This window comes from Aquila chrysaetos, chromosome 21 (genome assembly GCF_900496995.4).
Source record: "Aquila chrysaetos chrysaetos chromosome 21, bAquChr1.4, whole genome shotgun sequence".
In the NCBI taxonomy this organism is placed as follows: Eukaryota; Metazoa; Chordata; class Aves; order Accipitriformes; family Accipitridae; genus Aquila; species Aquila chrysaetos.
The window spans coordinates 9,453,274-9,472,927 of NC_044024.1; the positions used below are offsets into that span (position 1 = coordinate 9,453,274).

The 19,654-nt window shown below is 46.5% G+C and overlaps 1 protein-coding gene across 1 annotated transcript in view; it reads left to right on the plus strand.

Moving 5' to 3' along the window:
* GPC4 (glypican 4) overlaps positions 1 to 16,226 on the plus strand; it is a 70,093-nt gene extending 53,867 nt beyond the window's left edge. Inside the window, exons 4-9 of the mRNA XM_029997029.2 lie at positions 3,054 to 3,219; positions 9,021 to 9,151; positions 9,355 to 9,501; positions 9,900 to 10,036; positions 12,234 to 12,409; positions 13,413 to 16,226. Of these exons, the coding sequence (XP_029852889.1) occupies positions 3,054 to 3,219; positions 9,021 to 9,151; positions 9,355 to 9,501; positions 9,900 to 10,036; positions 12,234 to 12,409; positions 13,413 to 13,621 (966 nt within the window). The 3' untranslated portion in view covers positions 13,622 to 16,226. The remainder of the gene's footprint in view (positions 1 to 3,053; positions 3,220 to 9,020; positions 9,152 to 9,354; positions 9,502 to 9,899; positions 10,037 to 12,233; positions 12,410 to 13,412) is intronic.
* The last annotated feature ends 3,428 nt before the right edge of the window (positions 16,227 to 19,654 follow it).

Consider the following 19,654-nt stretch of genomic DNA (forward strand, 5'->3'; position numbering starts at 1 on the left):
CCCATGAAACTCTCTTAGAGGCGATCTCTGCTTGTGCCTTCCTGTTGCTTTCTGACACCATAAAATGGCAGATTTGGACTGATGAATTTCCCCTTTGTCTTCCTCTTCACCTGCAACTGTATTGCAAGCTAACAGCTTCCCCGTGGGTTACGTCCATCAGTAGTTAGGGCTTGGTTTGGCAGTCCCTGCGGGCTGGGGTTTGTCTTTTCATCGCCCCTTTTGCCATCACCCTCCGCTCAGCTCTGTGTAGGGCTCAGAGCTGCAAACCTATGTGGAGAAGGAAGCAAAACGCTGTTTGCTTTTAAAATCATCCTGTGTCTTTGTTCAAAGGACCTAATCCGAGTGACCATCCCATGTCGTCTGCTGTGGAACGCGGGAAAGCGGCTTCAGTTTCCCCTGCATCTGCTGGGATTCATAAAGATCAACCCCTATGAAATATCAAAGCGGGGGGATGCTGCGCGATTGCAGCCGCTCCTGGGGCAAGCCGGGAACCTAAGATGGGAAGGTGCCTCCTGGGTCACTGCTGTGCGGGTGATTTTTTTGCAACACAGTCATGCAATCCCTTTCATAAACGTGCAGTTTTCCATGATAGGGTTGGGGAAGTCTCCTGCTCCTCATCCCGCTTCAGCTCTAGCACCTGGCTGGTGCTATCAACGTTTTCCTAGTTTTCTTCCCAAGGAGGATGCAGAACACTTCATTGAGGGCCAGCAGTGCTAGGACAGCCAGGATCTGCTGATAAGCCTCAGGACTAGGCATGGAGTTCCTGGCACCTACCACCGAGCGGCAAAGGAAGGGATTTTTATCAGAGAAACGACTAAACTACTAAACTGGGGCATCCTTCAGAGCTCCGTCTCTGGGTGCGAGATGTTATTTAGTTCCTTCTTCCCCCCCTGCAACTTTTTTGTTACGCAAGGACTACACCATCTGGATGGCAGATGATACCTTTACATTTGTCTGTTTTCCGTTTTCCAACTATAAATCATCTGATTTAGCTGGTTTCTGTTGCTTGAGCTCTTCCCAGTGTTTGAACTAGCTCTGCTTTAAAGCCATGCTGCCCCAATAGGGAGCTTTCTGCTGGGGCTGCTGCTCCTGCTGTGCCTTCCAAATATATATATATATATATATACACACACACACACACACACACACACACATATATATATATATATATGTGTGTGTGTGTATATGTATATATATGTATGTATATATGCTCTGAAGCATCTGAATCAGATTCCCTCACCACCGCAAACAGCTTTCTACATTGAGTCTCCTTTTGCTCAGCCAAACAGGCTCTTCACGGACAAAAGAGGGGTAAAGACGACAAAAGAGGGCTAAAGTGATGTCTGAATGAACATTGCTGGCCAGCCAAAATCCAGCACTGAGCTCCATCAACTGCAGAAAATTGTCCTGTCTTTCTAACAGGTTTCCTTGCCTACTGAACAGAAACCGTGGTCTTTCTGGAGTTGTAGAAACACAATGAATTTTCATCTGTCATATCTTTTCATAAGAAAAGAGCGTGTAAAAATCTGCTGATGTTATTAGCAAAGCCAGCCTCATTATGTAGTGGGATTTTTTATTTCTGGTGTGTTTTTACTGAAGTCTGTTGCCTCCTAGTTTCATGTGCTGCCAACTAGTTTTTGCACCAGAAGATGATGTTCAGTTTCTCCACAGCCCTCGTGCTGAGATGCGCTTCGCAATAGTAAGGTCCTCAGGGTACGTGTGGTACCAGGTCTTCCTTGTGTACATTCATCTCCATTCAGTCCTGTCATCTTCTCTGCTGTGAAATCGGTTTCCAGACCTCCAGCAGATGAGACATGGAGGCCATCCACAGCTCCAGTCCTTTGTACTGAATGACTTCTCTCTTCCTCGGGGCTGTGTGTGTGTCTCCTGTTTCAGCACGGTCTTGGATCATAACTTATTTAGAGCGCTCTCCATAAACGCCTTACAAGAAGTCTCAAGCGTATTGCTTAAAACACCAGAGACCGCTTCTATTTTGTCAGTGTATCTCTGATCGCATCTTGGATTTTCCATTTTCATGTGTGGCTAATTAACACTTAAACTTGCTCTTGAGGGAGCGTCTCTGTTCAGTGCTTTAGACGGACCCACTGCGTAGTCGGCACTAGTAGATGGTGCTGGAGCTCATGCTCCCCAGACCGGCTGGGTGGAAATGGTTTCAATGAATGTTTTGAAGCTGGGCCAGAGAGTGAATCAAACATGAATGACCATGAGTCACTTTGGAAAATAGGCCTGTTGAGGGCTCAAGGGGTGACGTGCCTGCTGTAGATAGCTCCACTTGCACGCCCAGCAGTTGCACGTTGGATTCGAGGGTCCTCGTGGCTTGTCCTCAGCTGCGAGGCTGTAGCCGCCACCTCCTTCGGGTGGGGGGAACGGCGTTATTTAGCGTGATGAGTGCTGAGTATAAATGAACCCGGGTATCTGTCATGTAAATGCTGTTTTGCAGGAGTTGAATGTAAGATAAAGGAGCCGGTCTCTCTGCCAGAGAGCCCTGCTGGGCGATTGTCCGGGAAGAGGCGTGCTGTGGAGGAGGAGGGCACGCTCCTGGCAGATTTGGTGTGGTAGCGGCAGGCATCCCATCTCAGCTGCTTTTTCCCGAGAAATCCTGGCATCGTCGTCGTCAGTGTGTGTTTGCAGCGGAGCTCGGGTAGTGCAACCTTGCGTTATACCTTTTGGCTTGGTTGCCTTCCCTGAGTTCGAGTGCTGCGTGTCCCCTCGGGGTGCCTATCCTTGCAGCCCGGGGAGGGGTTCCACAGTGCACAAGGTGTGTGGCAGAGCAGCTAATGTTTCGTGGAGAAGGGGACCGTCCGTGCCCCCTGGAGTGGCAGGTACACCCAAGGAGGTGAGCCAGACCCCTTCATCTGCTCCCTAGATCCCCGGACCACGTAAGCGGGGAGCTCTGACCGGACGACGGTGGCTGACCCCATTGCATCTCCTCTGCGCAGCTCTGTTCCCACCTACCCTGGGGTAAACGTGTGGGGTTTTTTTAGTGACCGAGGGCTAATTTCCTTCTCCTTTCCCCTTTCTCTCTTTTAAAGGTGAACCCCACGCCTCAGGGTACGCGAGCGCTGCTGAAAATGATGTACTGCCCATACTGCCGAGGTCTGGTATCAGTGAAGCCCTGTTACAACTACTGCTTTAACGTCATGAGAGGCTGCTTGGCCAACCAAGGGGACTTGGATGCTGAGTGGAATATCTTTATGGGTAAGGCAATATGGGTTAAAACAGCATGTGAGTATATACTGATACTGTGTCCCTCACCTGAATGGCTTTTGTGAGCAGCTATGCTGAGCTATAGCAGGTTTTTTAAGGTGTCTGTGGTGGGTATCTTTTCCTTCCACACCTCTGTATACAGCACACTTTTTGCTGTTCACATTAATTTCTAAATAAATGAGACTTCTGTTGTGCCAGTGACTTCCATTGCAGCATGCTTTAGGAGGATGGAGCTGCCATGTGCTTGTAGGCTTGTAGTGTCTCTTCTTGCTGGACCAAGCACGTGCGCAAGCTGTTTTTTCCATACTACTCCTTATAGATTGTTGTCATCATACAGCTGTCCTTCCTGAAGCTAGTTCTCTTGCTCAGCAGCCTGGGAGTCTCCCTGCCAGCCGCAGTGAGCTTTGGGAAAAGCTGTAGGCTTTACATTAAAAAATTGAATGGGACATGTGTCTGAATCTGTTTTTAAACAGCTCATTTGGCTCTTGGCCGCCATCCTTTTGAAATGTTGATAGGCCTTACATGACACTGTGCGAGTGCCTCTGCCATCCTCTTCCTCCTGTTTATTATTTCTCTTCCATGCTTATAAAACAGTATTATTCCATACATGAAACTTAGACTGAAATGTTAAATTCTACCTTGGGTTAAGGCTCAGCAGAATTGGCGATGCATCATGTTTTGGGGGCACAGGCAATAGATAATGTTAAATGTTTTCATTTGTGCTCCTTTTCCAGGAGGCTTGATTTATCTGTGAACGAGCATCCTTTGGGAGCAGTCGCTTCACTCCAGTTAATGTGTGATGAAGTGCACATGTAAAGTATCTGCCGCTACTGACAAGGCTGCTGTACTCTTCCCATCCCACTCGTGGAAAAAAAAGACTGTTAGACAGAAAAGATTTCCCTTTCATTAAGGTGTGAGATAAAAAAGGGGAAATTGCTGATAATTGGCATTTCAGGCTAGATTTAAATCTTAGAACTTGTTTTCCTGTGTTTTGTGCACTGGCTTTTCACTTCGCTGCCCGTGCCAACTGGATGTGTGCAGCGTATTATTTTCAGAAGGCGTTTTTTTGCCTGTGTATTCCATATAGGGAGTTAAATGTGATACTAAATTGGGTTTCCAAGTCATTCTCTGGGAGGCTGACACCACCCCCCCCCCCCCCCATTCCTCCCAGCCGTCTTTCTCATGAGAATATTAAGTATTTCAGCTACAATTGTTGCTGAAATAGCTCAAAGCCAGGAGACTTGCAAACATCTAGTCCAAGTAGAAAAGAGGAATCCCATGAAAGGGAAGGGCATAATGCCAGAAAACAGACAAAAGCACAAGCAGCTAATTGCTGTAGGTGGTATGCAGCTAAAGACGAACCTCGGGGGAAGCCAGCGAGCCCCGTCACACGAGACTGATCAGGGACTGCATACAATAATTAAGATTATTAAACAAGACAAAATAAATAAATGTGATTCCAGGTTGGAAGCAAAGCTTTCTGCTTGCAGTGCTTCATCCCCAAGGGGCTTCTTGCCCACTCATTACTTAAGTATGGTATTAAGCTTCATTACATTTATTGGCAGTATTTGCTTGGTTCTTGCACTCTGGGTTGATTGTTGCAGTGGAGTACGGATACTGAAAACTTAAGCTGTGCTTTCTTTAGACAGTTTAATAACTGAACAGGTGCTGGTTATGTTCCAGATTTTGGTTTGTATCTCAATTTGCCACTTGAGGCAAATTAAATGAAATAGATCTGATATTTGGGGCAGGGCGTATGTCACAAATGTCCCATGTGTTTAAAGGTTTAAATAAATAAATAAATAAGCAAAAAAACCCCAAATCCCCCCCCAAACCACCCCACAACAAAAACAACCAACCCACCTGCATGGGCTTGATGCTATTTTGCATCGCACATTTAAGTACATGGTTATGGCAGTGATTTATTACTTGTCAAAACCAGATTTTGAACCTAGCGAAATAATTTAAAGATAGTTAAATGGGAGAACTTCCAACAAATGCTGCAAGTATATATGAATTTGGGTCCATGTGCGTATAAAATATGCATGCGCATGTGTTAGTGGGTCTATATGTAAGTCACTTATTTAAAGCTTTTCCAAACTGGGAGGTAAAGTTTGTAGGTTTTTTTGAGACGAGAAGACTTTAGACTTTACTTCTTCAAAGTACCATTTAAAGTTGCAGCATATGAAATAATGACCGAATTGTACTCTTTTCTCCCATTTAACTATCTTTAAACTATTTCGCCCTCTATTCCTGATGCAATTGTACACCAATTAGACAGGGGTATACTTTGTTTCAAACAAGCTATTGGGGGAGCTGGAGCTTTCCTGAATGAACAGTGTTAATCTCCAGTGCCTTTTCATGATCTTGCCCCCCCCCCCCCCCCCCCCCCCCCCAAGGTTTACTCTGCTCAAAGATGTCAAATTCAGGCTCCGTATACATATCTGGAGGACTACTTTGTGTGCAAAGAATTTTTTTTCCCCTTAAAAAAAAAAAAAAAAAAAAGGTTGTTAATGAATGGTCAAGGTCTTCCCCCTCCTTCCCTCCCCTTTTAAATCAGATCTTGGGGTTAAGACTGAAAACTGCCTTTTGTTCTTCAAGTCAGACAGTGAGGCTGAAGATGTGGGTTTCTGATTATTGGTGGCACAATGCGAAAGAATTGCTTTCCTTCATGAGAGCGAGGTGCTTTGTCGCCAAGGATTGTCTCAATGCCAGTAGCAAGGACAAATGTATGCAGGAGGAAAAGGGTCTTTAAGGGATGGTGCTATATGGTGTGGGTTGGTTGGTTCCCCCCCCCCCCCCCCAAATCCACTTCTATCTCCACATCACAGGGAGGAGAGACAGTCTTTGTCATGCTGTGTGTTTGTAATAAATGTCCGGGGTACATTTTTCACTCTGCCAGACTTTTTTTTGTGAAGCAGATCCAAGGCACCTCACCGTAGCTTATAAATACCAATTATTTTGCACCGCAGCTGGGGCAAAAGAATTGATATTTATAATCAACTCCTCTCTCCCAATAATGGAAAATCTTTTTGGGAGATGAGTTGCACCAAAGCTTCATTTCTGGTGTTGATGCGGCGTGCCTCCCCCCTCGACGTGCAGTGGTGCTAGCGTTATCTTGAACCCCAGCCAACTTTATTAATGTCAAACGTGGCTGCCGGAGGGAATCGCTGCTCGCCACGACTGCTGGTGGGGACACCAGCCAGCTCCTGGTGGGAGGTAAAGGTTTGCAGGATACCCCCAAAATCAAAACTGTGGATGAGGTGGAGGCTCCCCCCCCCCCCCCCCCCCGCCCCCCCTTTTCAATGAAAGTTTATTTCATTTAGCGCTCCTTGCTAGTATCAATCCCAGCTCCTGAGGAGCTCCAGTTGAATATATTCTCCAAGGGCAATTATTACTTTCCTTATCTTTTCTCGCCAGCTTTGGCAGCTCTGCTGGAGGCCGAATGCATTTTCTCTATCGGCAGTCAAAGCGGAGGCTGCATTCCTGGGCTGTGATACATGTAACGCCATGGCACCCCCGCTAACAAAGGACCCAATTCGCTCTACATTCCCATGGTCTTGTGGATGGCCTGCCCGGCTCAAAGTTTACAAAGACGCCAAACAGCCAGAAGAATTGGGGTTTATGTTTCCTTTCAGTCTTTCACAAACACTTTATTGATCTGCGGCCTTTCCTGGCCACTCAGAGAATTAAGTAGTTACAAAATGGAATGATTTTTCTTTTCCTTTAAAAAAAAAAAACCCTATGCATTTTGTGTGGTTTATTATCTGTCTATTCATAATATTTTTATTTGAAATAAGCGGCTTCCTGCAAACTGCGCCGGGATGTTCTTTATGCGCGTGAAAAACCCCAAAAGCTTTGACAATGATGAACACATTTAAGTTGTGCTCCACTTGTTTACAAAAGTCTCCATTTGGTAGCACATCAAAAGCATTTTTCTCCCCTCTGGCACAATGGTATATTCATGCTAGCAGTCATTACTCAGAGATTTGAAGCATCACTTTATTGGAGCCCACCACAATACAGTCTAAGACTCTTTGTTTCATTTGTTATTACCTTTTTTTTTTTTCCCCCCCCCCCCCAAATGTGTTTAGTTCAGACCTGTTTGTAGTCCCTGACGGCTAAATTCCAGCCATGCCCTGCAACAGCTCTGTCGCTGGTGTTGGTGGTGTGTGCCTGCGGGGCGAGGGGTTTTCCTGGGGGCTCCAGCTCCTCCCGGGGTTCACTCCTTAAACACCGGCACCTTGGCGGAGCTGCATCAGTCCTGGCTGATGTGGTTTTTGGGATGGGTTGATCAACTGATAGAACTTTAACTAACCCAGCAAATCTTAGGAATATTGAGTTGTCTTTAAAAAGTGGATTTGCAGGCTAGGAAGGCATCTGCAGTTCATGGAGGGGGTTTGCTGTTGGGTTTATTATTATTAATTTAAATACACAAGTAGCTTAATTGTATATTTGTCATCAGTTTGTGGGGGTTTTTTTAGTGTAGTTTAACATGACTTGGGCGCTAAGGCAGAGTTATTACTAAACTGTTCAGTATGTGGAATATCTTTATAGGGCTTTAACAGGTAGCCAGAGCCCACAGAATTTTTCTGCTTGTTGAAGGTACCTTCTGTGCTTAGGAAAGGAGGATGAATGTCGCGAGAAACACTTTTCAAGAGAAATTAATAGACTGACTGTGAAACGCCCATTTCTCCTTAATGGAAGGGAACAGGCGTATCCTTGGGAGCGGGGAGGAGCTCCTGGGGAGAGGGTTTCCTTGGGGCTGGAGGGGCCGCTGTGCCCTGGCCTCCCACGTCATGAGGCTAGGAAAAATTGAAGCATTAAATGCAACTGGAAAATGATGAGTTTGTGGCAGAGCATCATGAAGTGACGCAGGAGGGGAGACCAGCAACCGGGGTGCTTTGGGATTGAGGGACTGCAGTGAAAACTTAACATTAAATAAAGGTTGCGATGGGCGAGAGGAGACGAGTGCTTAGCACCAGGCGTGTACCTGGAGGCACCTTCTAGGGGACAACCAGAGAGAGGGCTTAAATGCAATGCAGGGTGAAAGCCTTAATGCCAATAATAATTTCTCAGAGGAAGTAGTGGATGTTCAGTAGCTGCTATGTTTAATGATGTAGTTGATGAGGACTTGCATGTCGGCACAGGAGGAATGACCCGGTGTTGGCTGAGGGACTTTTCCATCTCCCATTGTGTAGAGATGTGCCAAAGATATCATTAGTGCGCAGCGTTTACTCTGGTCTCATGCAGTCTCCCTCGTCCAAATTATCCATGTAATGCCAGAAGGTGCAATCCCTTGGCTTCTCCAGGCACGGCAAAGCCCATAGCTTTCCGTGAGGGAGAGATGGTAGCGATGATCATTTTGGGCCCTTTTGCATCGATGTCTTACATTCAGGACCAGCACGAGGAAGCCAGTGGCTTTGAAAGCAGTCTTGAAAAACAAATGACACAAGGCAGCCTTTAATAAATGAGCATGGAGAGGAGGGTGTTAGTAATGCTTGTTCTAATGGGAGGAGGTGATTACAGGCTGCTGGTTGGCAGGCTGCGATGGCTCTCCCTCGTTTAATGTGGCTTTTGATGTATATGAGCCTGTGGTTTGGTGCTGGCAGCCTATAAGTGCCTGGTGAAGTTGTAGACTCTGGGAACGGAGCAAAATGTTTCCTGGAGATGTGTGCTGGTCAGATGCGACGTTGCAGTGGTTAATGTCTGCATGCTCAAGCTGTTACCCTTGTTATCTGTTATTCTTGAAGCTCCTCCATTAAAAGCCTTTGTTTCTCTCTTTGTGTTAGATTCGATGCTGCTGGTGGCAGAGAGGCTGGAGGGTCCCTTCAACATCGAGTCAGTCATGGACCCCATTGATGTGAAAATTTCAGATGCGATCATGAACATGCAGGAGAACAGCATGCAGGTGTCTCAGAAGGTAAGTGGGCCAGGAGGACACTTGGGCTTTATTTATCTAATGTGTTTTATTTCCCTGTTCTCATCAGTATGTTTTTCCTTTGATGCCCTTTCAAGTATATATAAAGCTGATGTATTACTGTGGGCAGGGGCTGGGTTGGAGCCTGGAGAAGGGAGGCTCTTGTGACCTCCCATGTCATAAAACCCTTTCCTTCTCTTGCGTAGGTTTTCCAGGGATGCGGCCAGCCAAAAACACTTGCCCAGGGCCGGACCGCTCGCTCCGTCTCCGAAAGCGGTTTCAGCACTCGTTTCAGACCCTACAACCCGGAGGAGCGGCCGACTACAGCTGCCGGCACGAGCTTGGACCGACTGGTGAGTGCCTGGTCCCGCCGGTGCCGCGCAGGCGCTTCGCACCCGTGTACCGCAGAGTATAATTTTCCATTTGTAATTTATAGGGTTTCTTAATATTCCTTGGCTGTCTTAAACTCTCTGAGGGGTGTAATCTGCCCATGGCTCTAGACATGAATTACCTCAATGCTTCTATGTCAGAAAAGTGCCTGTTTTAAAGGCTTGGCTTATGAGTAATATGTGTTTGAGGAGCGGTGTTTAATTTTGTATTAAAAAAGTAAATCAACCATCAAAACACTCAGCCTGAAGATCTGGTCTATACACGTCTGTTGTGATAAAAAATACCTTTCCAGCTTCACTTTTAATGAGCGTTTGGTATTCTGGATTATGTCCTGTGTTTCTTTTTTTCTTTTATTTAATAGGTTACTGATGTGAAAGAAAAGCTGAAGCAAGCCAAAAAATTTTGGTCATCTCTCCCTGGCAACATTTGCAACGATGAAAAGATGTCTGTAGGCACTGTCAATGAGAACGAGTGCTGGAACGGGAGCGCCAAGAGCAGGTTTGGCGATGCTGCCGCCCACTGTTAACTCTCTCCCTCTCGCCCCAGCCTTTCCCGGCGTGCCAGCCCTCTTCTCCTACAGGAGTGACCCCGGCTCCCCCGAGCCAGGCTGCTGCCGTTACCCCTGTTTTTTTGTAGATGGGAGAGCTTGAACGCAAAGCCAAAGGGTTGTCCAAGCTCTACATGGTGGTTTGTTTTAAAGGAGGGAACCAAGCCTAGATACCGAGATATGGTGTCTCTCCTTGGACTTAAACCTCTTACTGGTTGCTCATGGGTTCGGGGAGCTGATTTGTACAAAATCCTGTATCGTGGCCACAGAGCAGGGACGCTTATGTTGTCTGACAGCGCTGTTGCCCCAGTGCCCCCAGCTGGTGTTTCTACCAGGAGCTATTGCTGCGTTTCTTGTTGAGCAAGGGCAGGGGAAATGGAGGTTGGTGAAGGGTCCACTTCTCTGCTGCTGAGGTCAGTGGCACGAGGGGACGGGTGGTTTTCATGCACGCTTTTTATGGGAAAATAGTTTCAAAACTTTTTTTTTCTTTTTTTTCTTGTAAGGAAGAAATTACCAACACATGAATAAGCCAAAGGTTTTCTGTCATATGGTTTCTGTAACTGTTTAGCTTTTATTTTGGAAATAGAAGTTTCCTTTTTTTCTGTTTGCTTACTGAGGAAATAAGCAAAATCCAAGATGTTCCATTAAAAAAAAAAAATAGTTGTCCAGGGTTGTCCAGCAGTTTTTCTAAGTAATAGCAGTTTTTGCCCTTGATATTTTTGGGGCACAGGACTGAGCCATGTCACATAAATGTTGCACTGTTTTGCGTGTGCCTGAAACTCTGCCTTGCTTGGCCAGGGCAATGGTTTGGGTCTCTGCGACAAGAAGTGGCTCTACCCTTCTGAGGTGTTGTTTATCAGCAGCTTGTACAGGACTTTTCACAGCAGATTTCCCCAGTGCGCACAAGGGCCAGCACCAGTAAGGGGGCGAGATGGAGACTTGGCAGCCCTGGGCAAGGAGGCAGGGGGGAGGCTGGACATCCTGTGTGGGCTGTGCAAGATATTTTGTTTTGCTGTTACTATTTTCTCTGTGGCTCCAATAAGCTAAAAGTTCAGTAGTCTTCTACACTTTGGTCTCTCTCTGACTTCTTTGAAACATATAATATTGGTCACAAATAATGACAAAACCAACAGCAATAATAATGATAAACCTTCCCATATACAGGACGGGGTTTGAGCATGCCCCTCAGATGTATGCTTATATCCCACTGCCTGGTCTTCAGGATCAGTAGATTGTGCTAAAGGCTTTTTTCTCTCTCGTGATACTGATGTTGGTATCATATCTAAGAAAAGTAATGTTTTCTTCTGTTAAACAGCAATTTTTCTTGCAAGTCAGGTAATTGGAGGAGGGGAAAAAGTATCATATCCCTGCTCTGTAAGATGATACTCCAAATACCTGTTTCAGGAGATGTATTCTTGTGGGTTTTGTTGCTCAGTCTCTCTTTTAAACCAAGAGGCCGTACGTGTGTTCAGACCTGAGCGCGCACACCACCTCAGGCTGAGCAGCTCGGCTCTTCTCTGCTTCAATGCATGGGGTTACGTTATCTCATCTTCAACATCACAGATGTTTCTCCTGCTGGGGTTATTAGGGAAATTGCATCTCATGTCTGCATGGTGAGAAGTACACATTTAATACCCCAGCTTGATGGTTAAGGTGCATTATGCAAAGCCAGAATGACACTCTTGCCTCCAACAGTTAGTATAGGTTTCTGTGGGATAACTATGGCCCCAAAGGTTGTTTTCCCAAAAGTGTCGTCTAACTGGGCATCAAGGCACCTCAGCAGCTTGTTTTGCTCTGTTGCCTGCAGCGAGCTGATTTATGCTGTTGTAAGCCATTATTACTATAAACCCCAGATCTTCCCTCTCTTTTCAAGTTGGGGATAAAATTGTCTTTCCCCTGCCTTTGTGGCACAGGGTATATGAAAACAGTGTTTAATTCCACAGGCTGCTCAGGCTGCAGGGAGGGGAGATGGGGTGAGAAGCCAGAGAAGGGCTCCATGGGGGTTAGCATGTGGGAAGATCACGTTGGGCTCAGAATATCACCCAGGCTGGAAATGGGTGGCATCGCCGAGTTCCCAAGTTGTCACCCTTTGGTGTGGGACCCTGCCGAGCTGCAGCTCTGGTACCAGCAGGAACGGTTTCTTTTCAGGTATGACTTTGCGGTGACTGGAAACGGCTTAGCAAGTCAAGTGAATAACCCGGAGGTAGAAGTTGATATTACCAAGCCAGACATGGTGATCCGCCGGCAAATCATGGCTCTGCGGGTGATGACCAACAAGCTGAAGAATGCGTACAGTGGGAATGATGTCGACTTCATTGATATAAGTACGTTTGCTGCTATTTGCCTTTTGCTCTTTCTTTTTCCCTTTTTAATTGGATTTCATGCTAACACAGGGGTAGCTGGTCAAGCTTCAGCTGTGGGTAAGCGTGTTAGTAAAGTGGGTGGGAACCGGCATCTCTGACAGGCTGTGCGAGGAGGGTTGTTCTCATAGAACGGTTTGGGTTGGAAGGGACCTTTACGGGTTGTCTAGTCCAACCTCCCTGCAATGAGCAGGGACATGTTCAGCTAGATCAGGTTGCTCAGAGCCCTGTCCAACCTGGCGTTGAATGTTTCCAGGGATGGGGCATCTACAACCTCCCTAGGCAGCCTGTTCCAGTGTTTCTCCACCCTCATTGTAAAAAATTTCTTCTTTATATCTAGTCTGAACCTACCCTCTTTTAGTTTAAAACCATTACCCCTTGTCCTATCGCTACTAGCCGTACAAAAATGTCCATCCCCATCTTTTTTATAAAAGCCCCCTTTAAGTATTGAAAGGCTGCAGTAAGGTCTGCCTGGAGCCTTCTCTTCTCCAGACTTAACAACCCCAACTCTCTCAGCCTTTCCTCATAGGAGAGGTGTTCCATCCCTCTGACAATTTTTGTGGCCCTCCTCTGGACCTGCTCCAACAGGTCCATGTCTCCCGTGCTGAGGACTCCAGAGCTGAAGGCAGTGCTCCAGGCGGGATCTCATGAGAGCAGAGTAGAGGGGGGGAATCACCTCCCTCGACCTGCTGGCCACTCTTCTTTTTAGGCAGCCCAGGATCCAGTTGGCTTTCTGGGCTGCAAGCGCACGTTGCCGGCTCGTGTCCAGCTTTCATCCACCAGCACAGATGGGTGTGACGAACGGCACGCAGAAGTCGCATTAACCAGAGGACCAACACTTAGCGTCTCATAAATGTCAAAACCTCCACACGCTTGCTTTTTTTCTCCGCCCCCCGCTGCCTTCTGCAAGCGAAGCCTCGCGCTGCAGGCGGCAGAGGAGGACAGCACGTGTGTTTGTCTCCCGCAGGCGAGGAGAGCAGCGGGGAGGAGAGCGGCAGCGGCTGTGAGCTCCAGCAGTGCTCCCCGGAGTTCGAGTTCAATGCCACCGAAGTCACGGGGAACTCCAACAAGAGCGATAAGAACGTGAACACTTCTGCTGCTACCAGGAGCGGTTTATCACAAGCAGCCTTGCTCCTTAGCATTTTGTTCTTGGCCATGCAAAGACAATGGAGATAATTGTGCAGCGTAGGGGGGGGAAAAAAAGACTTTGATAATAAAAGTTAGAAGGCACCTGCTTTCACTTTTATACCATCTAGGGACTTTGCTTTTTAAGTTAATGGACAACAGTGTACAGTTTTTACTATGTTGCCACTGGTTTTAAGATACTGATTATTTTTTCTTCCCTTGCTATTCTGGGAATAACAGGAACGGGGACTACCAGTCTGTCCCGTTCACCAAGAGTCCATGTTAGAGGTGGATAACAAAAATGTATATACAAGCCTGTAGTTAGCTCTGCATTTGTGTCTTTATCACTTTTTTTTCTTTTTTTTTTTTTTTTTTTTTTTATTTTACCATATTTCTTACGAAAACAAAAAAACCCTAGGGTATTCTCTTGGCCTGTAACAAGTATGTGTTTCTGAAATGAGAAATATCTGTACAGAAGCAGGTTTTATTTATCATGTTATCTTATGGGGAAAAAAATAATTGCCCAACAAGGAGAAAACATGTTTCATGTAGTTAACTTCCCATTTATCCACATTATGTTAGTTGCCTTATCTGGAAAGAAGTGGAAGTAATTTGTCTTTATTACGTGGTAAAACAGAATGTGAAGGCAGAGCTGGTCAGTGTGCCAAGTGCCCCATTTGCATAGGGTGTTAATGCCAGGAGCAGGTTGTACTTTCTTTACGGGAGGTTTGGTTAAATTGGAAGAGACTACAGAGAATTCCAGTTCTGCAGACGCTAAGAAGAGTTGTCGTTTGTTCCCCAGGATCCTTGCAATTAGCTGTAACTCCTGTAGGTCAGTTCCCGACATGCACCCCCCGTGGGAATAAGGCATTAAACTTGTTCGGTTGGAAGCAACTTGTCGTCTTGCAGATCCAAATGCCAACATGTGTCTTGTCTGCAAATTTGTTAGATGAACGCTGGATTAATTTTTAAATTGTTTTTGTTTTGTTTTTAAGGAATACTTTGTGGGAGGGGAGGCAGGGGGGTGTCGGGTTTGTTTTTGCAAGAGTTCTGTTTCCTCTCTGGTGGGCAGCAAAAGGGAAGGAGCAGGCGGGCAGCACCCCGCGGCACTGTGGCAGGCAGATCGGAGTAGGAGCAGGCAGGAGCTGGCAGGGCTGAAGCCATGAGCCTCCTTTTCGGTGTATTTGGTCTCCAGGGAGCCGATGCCCAGTGACTGTAGCTTTTCGGCGTTACCCGAGACACCCTCGTCTCTCTCTACCTGTGCTTTTGCAGCTGGAACAGTGTTGTGGTGAACGGCAACTCTTTAATAAAAGAAATGTATATTTTTAAGAAAAGAGATGAAATAATTTTTAAAAGAGTTTAGGGAAAACAAAGTCTTTGGAAAGACTCAAAATTATTCTGCACGTCTCCTCTCGCTTTAGGTAGCCTTTAGGTCTGGCTGGACACCAGGAACCAGCCAGGAGAGCAATCCAGAGAGAGGGTTTGCTCTATTCCACCCTTGTGTTGCAAGGATAATTTTCTATTTTTATATTGAAGCATTAATTACTTGTTAGCTCAGGGTCAGCGTTATATTCAACTTTATTTTCACACCAAATTTCTGCAAAGCTATAAAGACGGAGTATTCTTGGCTGGTATAAACAATCTGGAGGCTTAATTTTACTAGAAGTAGCCAGTTATTTATTAAAACATGATGTTAGTAGAGTTACGGATATTCTGGCTAGATTATTTTTCTTTAGAAAATAAATCATGGAACCATAAAATTGAAAAAGTTATAAATTTATGTGTGGGAAAAAATGGATTGTAAATAGCTAAGTTGCCTTGCGAGGAATTGGAAAATGTGCTGATACTTAGAAACTACCTCAGTTCTGAGGAATTTCCTTTCTAGCTTTGAGTGCTATTACATTTACTTGGTAGAAGTGAATCTGGTCTCCAATATGTAGCTGAAAGAGTTATCCCTATAGACCTTGTTAGATTGTTTTTAATTTAGAGGGTTGAACTACATCCAGCTGTTTTCTTTCAGCTAAGTTCCCTAACAAAGAGAATTTCTGAATTAAATATTGCTGATGGCTTCCATGACTTTTCCTGATTTGTTTGGTTTCATGGCATTTTCTGATTGCCCTTTAATTATTTAAATGGTTCTAGCCATTTGAATTTTAATCCCGAAATAAACAAACCTTAGATGCACTACCATTGTAAATATATCGCAGTAAGTTCTGACTGGATAACCCTTCTGGCTTATACCCAGCTGGCAGGCCGGCAAAGTTAAATGAAGAAAAAAAAAAAAATTAAACTTCTTCAGAGCTCAGAGAATGGTGGAACAAAAGCCCTTGTGTTCAGAGGGGCTGACTTCTCCAACATCTCCCTTCTTGGCGTAAGTGTTCATATGTAAGAAAGTTGCTTGTAAATTCTCCTGCTTTCGAGCATTTCTGCTCAGAAGAAACGTTTCTGAATTTGTATTTATCGTTTTACAACTAACTGCTTACTAATTATTATTCCTTAGTTTGGTACAAGCCACCAATGCAAAGACCTGCCGTGAGTTTTAAGCGTGTCCAGTTGACTTTGTTAATAGCACAACGATCCTCCGCTATATAAAGGACAGATTTGTCACCTGGGGCTACAGGAAACAAGAGTAAACATCAATGTAGGATGATCAAAAGTTGTGTTCCTGCTTTTATTTTGTGTTTGTGTGTGAAATCGGCTCTCTGACATGAGATTGTAAACTAAACCAGACGGGTAGGGACGAGGCATGCTGCTGACTTCGAGGAAGGCATGTGCTCCCTTCCTTCAAGTATTTCTTTTTCTTCACATAACCACGGCCATTATAAGCATGATTTAAAGAAAAATTTCCATACATAGAATTAATAATTAAAAATAATGGAAATGGTAATGAGCTTCAAATGCAAAATGAACCAGAAAGGTGGTGGTGTTCGCAGCGTGTGAGGTGCCGTCTCCCAAAGAGTTGGAATAAAAAAATACAGCCCTTGAAACGACCTGCTTTAACAGCTCTGTGCCTCTCCTGAAACACGTACAGCTCCATGCTGCGACAGCCCCGCACGCGACATGCGCGTACAGGCTGCTCTGGGTTCCTCCAGCGGACCAGCCTCCGCATTTACCCTTCTGGTAGCAACGACGGGGGAAAAGGGGAGCACGAAACGGGACTCTTGTAATCAGAGTCTCTCGTTTTGTGCTATGATGGCTGGTGTGGCCCGAAGTTGGGACGAATGACCAGGGCAGCAAGAGGAGTCCTCCCGCAGCCCCTGGGGCAGGGTCCTGCTCCTGCCCTCCGCCTGAGCCAACCTGGCTACTGTCCTCACGGGCAAGTTGGTGTATTAATTCTGGAGGGTGCGACCTCTCAGTACGTTGGTCATTTCTTAGACCTGATGGTGCTGAAGTTTCCGTCACCATCCTCTCATTGCTTTAGCTGGATGTAAGACTTGCTGGACCGGGCAAGACCTCTGGCGTGGTCCTGGCTCCTTTCTCACGGTAGCATCTGGCGTTGGACGTTTCAGAGCAAGGCACATAAAAATCCCTTCCGTCTGTTTGGATGCTTTTCATTATCATGTGTCCCACAGTAATTGCTGGCCCTGTTTGTCACCCTCCCCCAAAGCCACCTTCTTCCCTCCTACCTTCGTGCAGCCCCCGTGTGGATGTGGCGGTGTCCCCCGTGGTGAAAGCAGCAACCAGACCAGTGACAGCTGGTGCTGGGAGCTGCTGCCCTGCTCTCACCCTTTGCTTGCCAGCACAAAACCGTGGCGTTTCTTCTTGTCCCTGGGAAAGCCCCATACCGCTGTCACACCTCCACCGCTCCTCCAGGAGCGGCAGACACCCAGGTCCTGCCGGCGCAGGCAGTCCTGGAGCATCTTGGGGACCCCAAGGACCAAGTACTGTGTGTGTAGAAGCTGGTGGGCATGGCTGCTGCAGGAAACCCGAGCCTCGATAAATCTGTTGGAAGAAAATAACTTGCACCTTTTTCTTTCTCTTTAATGCTGGTGGCTTTATTTTTCCACGTGAGCTAGGCTGAGTATCTAGGATAACTGCAGAGTGTCGTTGCCTCAAGTCTCTGTGTGATGTGATGGCCAGTGGCCACCTGCCTGCAGTGGTCCATAAGCCGACACTGCAGTGCCTGCAAGGCTGGCGGGAGGGTGTCCTGTCCTCCGCTGCTTCTCTTCCTTCGGATGCTATCTAGGACTAGTAGTAATTTAAAAATAAATGAAAAAAACGCATAGAGGGCTGAAAATTGATGCAGGAACATCGCAGTCACCCTCCTGGCTGGTGGGATTTGTGTTGACCTGAGCTGCTACGACGGGGAACTCGCAGCCGGGAGCCACCCTGGGGAGGGCAAGCAGCCACCAGCTCAGCACCGTCCCTCCTGCCTTGTGTCCCCAGGGCTGGGGGTTGCGGTCCCCATCCCAAATGGTTATGTAGTGCTGTGCTTCATGGCATCTTCTTTCAAGCGGCTGTGATTTAATGGTTTAAGGCATCTGCAAAACACACGTTGGTTAGAGCTTGTGCAATAGTGGCATTTTCAGGACCACCTGAATGTGAACTAACCCTAGTAATGGTTTTCATTTCTTGATAATGCTATTTCAGGCATCATGTTTTCTGGGTTTGGTTTGCTTTTTTGTTGTTTTTATTGTTGTTTTTTAATCCTCTGCTGTGGTTTGTTTGAGGGCTTGTAACAGTGTAAATTGCCTGGGAAGATGCAGCTCTTTATGGGCTTGCTGTAATTCTGGGTCAAGTGTGCTTAAATTGCTGTAATTTGTATCTAATGGATTACATGGATCGAGAGCCCTTTTATAACTACTGGAGCAAGGAGGGGCTGCCCGCCCTGGGAGGAGGGGAAGGCATCCTGGGCATGGCCCGTCCCTTTGTCACTGTCCTCTGGAAGGGAGGACCATCCTTTTCAGTGGTCCCTTGGGCTAGGCAGCCTGGCGAGAGCTGGGGACCCTGCCAGATGCAGAAGGGGCAGGTGGCCACGAGGAAGACGTTTTTGCTAAACCTGGCAGGTTTTGGAGGATGCTGATGGCGTGTCCTAACGTGTCGCCTTCCTCTGTTTACTATCTGTGCGCTGTAGGCTGGGTGCTGGTGGGTAGCTGGTGGAGACGCTTTTTCTCCCTGCCCTGCCTTGTTGGCCTTTGCCCTTTTGGGCTCCTTCCAGCCTGCTCACTGCGACTTTGCCCCGTGTTTCCTTGCTGCCCTGGCTGCTTTTTCCCAAATCTTTGCTCTTTGTGGTGTATCCTCTTGTGTGCGCCCCATGTCCCAGCAGGAGCAGAGCAGGAATGCATCTCACCCATGGACCTTGGTGGTCTCCCCTGGAAGCCATCTCCATTTAACCCCCAATCAGATATTGCTGCAACCATTAAAACAAGAGTTTTCATTAAAAAAGCAGCTCTTAAAATTTACATCAGCAAATCTGCCTCAGGTTGTTAGCCATTTCAACAGCTAGGTAATGTCCTATCTCCCCGATGGCCGCGTAGGAGCTGAGTAGAAGCAGCTTCATCCCCATCGCGTTATCTGGGCTGCCTGTGCCCCTCTTTCATGCATTGCGGCAACACAATTCCCCTACGTAGCAGTTCATCTTCCCAGCATGTCCTGCCACATTGTCTCCCGCTACTTGTGTCATTAATTCATGTAAACTGATGCAAATCAATATGCTAAACCCCTCATTAATTGGGTTACTGATTTATACTAATGAGACTTAAAATCTTGGAGAAGGTTGAAGGTATTTGTTTCTCCTCCGAAGGGCTCAACAAGCTATTGTCAGCCCCACAATGGCTGGCCCTTGGCTGGGCTGGTAATTGCCTCGTGACTGTATTTGCATCGACATAATGGTGAGGATGTTAGCAGGAGTTAAGACATCTCATCTTTTCCTCTGAACGGGAAAATTCAGGATTAGCAAGGTGGAATGCATTTGCCAGTGGTTGCTGGCAGCCCTACTGTGTAGGGTGGCTGCTCTTCACCTATAACTCGGCTGTGTTGGTGTTTCCATTATAAACCTGCTTTTCTTCAGAGCTTTATAAGCTCAGCCATAAAAATCAGGCCTGCCTGAAAACTTGGCACGTTAGGAATTGGCCAGGCTTTTAT